This window comes from Cyberlindnera jadinii (assembly GCF_001661405.1).
Source record: "Cyberlindnera jadinii NRRL Y-1542 unplaced genomic scaffold CYBJAscaffold_37, whole genome shotgun sequence".
In the NCBI taxonomy this organism is placed as follows: domain Eukaryota; kingdom Fungi; phylum Ascomycota; class Saccharomycetes; order Phaffomycetales; family Wickerhamomycetaceae; genus Williopsis; species Williopsis jadinii.
The window spans coordinates 1-3,164 of record NW_017963688.1 but is presented as its reverse complement, the minus strand read 5'-3'; the positions used below and the strand labels follow the sequence as shown (position 1 = coordinate 3,164).

General features: G+C 44.7%; 2 protein-coding genes across 2 annotated transcripts; both read left to right on the top strand.

The window, feature by feature from the left end:
- Nucleotides 1-1,877, top strand: CYBJADRAFT_192630 (SH3 domain-containing protein). Its single transcript, XM_020217452.1, has one exon. The coding sequence runs from the start codon at nucleotides 433-435 to the stop codon at nucleotides 1,852-1,854; it is 1,422 nt and encodes a 473-aa protein (XP_020067653.1). The 5' UTR covers nucleotides 1-432; the 3' UTR covers nucleotides 1,855-1,877.
- A 256-nt stretch (nucleotides 1,878-2,133) lies between these two features.
- On the top strand, nucleotides 2,134-2,793 carry CYBJADRAFT_113905 (ARM repeat-containing protein; the record flags this gene model as incomplete). Its single annotated transcript, XM_020212149.1, has 1 exon — nucleotides 2,134-2,793. A coding segment is annotated over one exon (660 nt), but the record flags the coding sequence as incomplete, so codon positions are not given.
- Between the last annotated feature and the right edge of the window lie 371 nt (nucleotides 2,794-3,164).

The window sequence follows — 3,164 nt, the reverse complement described above, 5'->3', positions numbered from 1 at the left end:
CATGCCAGGTACGCCAAAAATCGACAGATCTAAGCAGAATTGTCCAGTGAAACAAGGGCCCTGGGACATACAGCTTAACAGGGCTACGGGATCCTCAATTCTTGCGTCAAAGAGAGAGAGAAAAAAGAACACTGTGTAGAAACTACATCGTTTTCTACGAATAGTCGGAATATCTGAAGACGGTTCCAGAGACTGCCCGTGTAGATTCACCACAAGGTGCAAACCCCTGACGCTGAGGTTGTCGTTGGCGTGGAGACAGGGACAGAGACAGAAACAAAGACAAGAAAAGTCCGGAGACAAAAACTACGAGAAAATTTTGGACAAAGTGATAGAGGGGGGAAAAAGACGCGAATCACGCCAAAATCTAATAGACAGATATACACACAACAAGGGACACGGGAGCAGATAGGGGAGTCCAGTTGAACGAGCCCAATGTCTGCGGAAGCTCTTCATGCCTTGTTGACCACGAGGGCAGACTTGCTCAAGGATGACACGCTGACGGAGAAAAAACGCGTTCCTTCAACGGGATCAAGCGTCTCAGGGAGTGAAGGAAGCGTGGTGATCACAAGAGAGAACGGTAAGCCGCAAGATCAAATGTTGAAAATCAGAACCAAGAACCTGTCGCTTGACAACAACGAGGAGGATGACTTCAACGACTATGTGATAGAGGATCCTCTTCCGCCGCCCAAGGAGTTACATCCAGACAAGCTCTATGCGCTGTACGCCTTCAAAGGTGATGATCCATCTCACTGCGAGCTTGAGAGGGACGATGCGGTGGTTCTGTTAAACGACCAGGACTCATATTGGTGGCTTGTAAGGAAGGAGAAGGACTCTAGCATCGGATTTGCACCTGCTGAGTGCCTGGAGACATACGACGAGAGGCTGGCAAGACTGAACTGTTGGAAAAATGAAGAGATGGAGAGATCCTCCAAGGAGACGTTGCAGATCTTCATGGATAGATCGATGGACAGGTCTAGAAATAAATCTGTGACATTTTCTGAGGAAGTTACAGTTACTGAAAGAGAGCCATACCCCGAAGAAGAAGAAGAACTAAGTGATGCTTCAATTGATGAGCTCATCTCTGTGAAAGATGATGGTCATTTTGGAATACTGCCGACAGATTTGGAACGTGATGAAGCGTTCATCGAGACCAATAGTGATGCATTGGGCTCAGACTTTGTTGTGCCCCCATTGGTACTGAAGAAGAATCAGAATAAAAAATTGAGTGACGGCTTTGACCCGGAAATTGAAAGTCCTCTCTCACAACCACAAGCATTTTTCATCAACTCGAATGGATCGGGCTCAATAGGTACATATTCCCCATCCTCTTCAGAGATGGATTCGCCAGGAGATACACCAAACTTGAATAAATACGCACGGAAATCTGTGCCTGACAGTCCTGAAGACTATGAAAGACGTGGTAACATCCCACAGTCGAGGAGAACCAGGGATATTGCAAAGAGCATGCAAATGCTAGACGACCTGATCAATGAGGAAATGGAAACCACCAGAGCGTCGGGGAGTTCAACCGAAGAGGAAGAAGACGTTACGATCACCACGGACTACAACCACAACAGGCTATCTCCACCTATAGAGCTCAAAAATACCAAAACCAAAAACCTCTCAATGCTCACGAACTCAACGAATTCTAACTCTAATGTTAGTCTGGGATGTACTCGGTCTGACAGCACTGCAAGCTCTTCATTAGAAGTACTTCAGGTACCAAAATTGCATGAACAGGTACCGGAAACGATACCTATTAATCCACAAGTTGAGGAGATGTTCAGATTACCGTTCGGCAAGATGGATGAACTAAGTCAAAAGCTGAAGGCATTACATATGGAATTATCATGAACTCTACGTTATTTACTACAAGAACCATTTATTGTAAGGTCTACACTTGTTCACATTATATAATATTATAATAGGTATCATTATAATAAGCCGGTTACGTAAGCATGCTCCAGCGTGTGGCGCCTACCGTGGCGAAGAACATGTGTGTGTTTACCAAAAACAAACAAAGCAAAAAAAAAAAAAAAACGGCATCTCATCGCATCTTCAAAAAAAAAATTAAGACCTAAAAACCATCACCTTCGGTCCAACAGTTTGTTACCACCCGTTAGCCAAAGCGATATGTCGTGGGTTCCTTCTCCAGAGGTTGTGTCGCAGCTGAAGCAAGTGCTTGCAGCAACGCTGTCGGCCTCAGCTCAGGTGCGTCATCAGGCTACCGAAGCTCTGTCACAAGGTAAACAATTGGATGATTTCACCAATTATTTGTTGTTCATCTTGGTGGAAGAATCAGATACACCCGCTGAGATTCGAGCAGCCTCCGGTGTTACACTCAAGAATGATCTGCGTAGAGATTTCCATCTCGGTGATAATGAGTACCTCTTGTCAAACGTATTCAAAGGCTTGTTAGCACAGAACACGCTGGTTAGAAATATCACAGGTAATGTCATCACAACGATATTTGCCGCTCTAGGTGTGAAACAATGGCCTAATGCATTGCCACAGCTCTTGGAGCTGGCTCAGAATGGTGATGTTCTGGCACAAGAAGGTGCAACTGGTGCATTGGCGAAGATTTGTGAAGATTCCAGTCATATATTGGATACCGAGTACAATGGACAGAGACCGTTAGATTTCATGGTTCCCCAGTTCATCCAACTTACAGCTTCCTCATCACCAAAAGTCAGGGCCAATGCACTGTTTTCCTTGAACCAGTTTGTTCCATTGCAAACACAGGGTTTCTTGGTTCATTTGGACGATTTTCTAGGAAGATTGTTTCAACTCGCAACAGATGAAGACAAAGACGTTAGAAAAAACGTCTGTTCTGCCTTTATTGGTATCCTGGAGACGAGACCGGACAAGCTCACTCCACATCTGGAAGGAGTCATTAACTACTCTCTTCACTCTATCGAAAATGAAACAGAAGAAGAAGTTCAATTGGAAGCCTGTGAGTTCCTTTTCTCATTAGCAGGTTCTGATTTTGCAGAGAGATTGAGTACAGATCTCTTGTCAAAGATCTTGCCAGTTCTGTTGAAATCTATGGTGTACTCGGAGATGGATATTCTTTTGCTCGACACAAATGATGATGCAGATGATGAGGATAAAGAGGAGGACATCAAGCCAACAAACGTCAAGTCAAGAACTGCTCAGAGTCATAC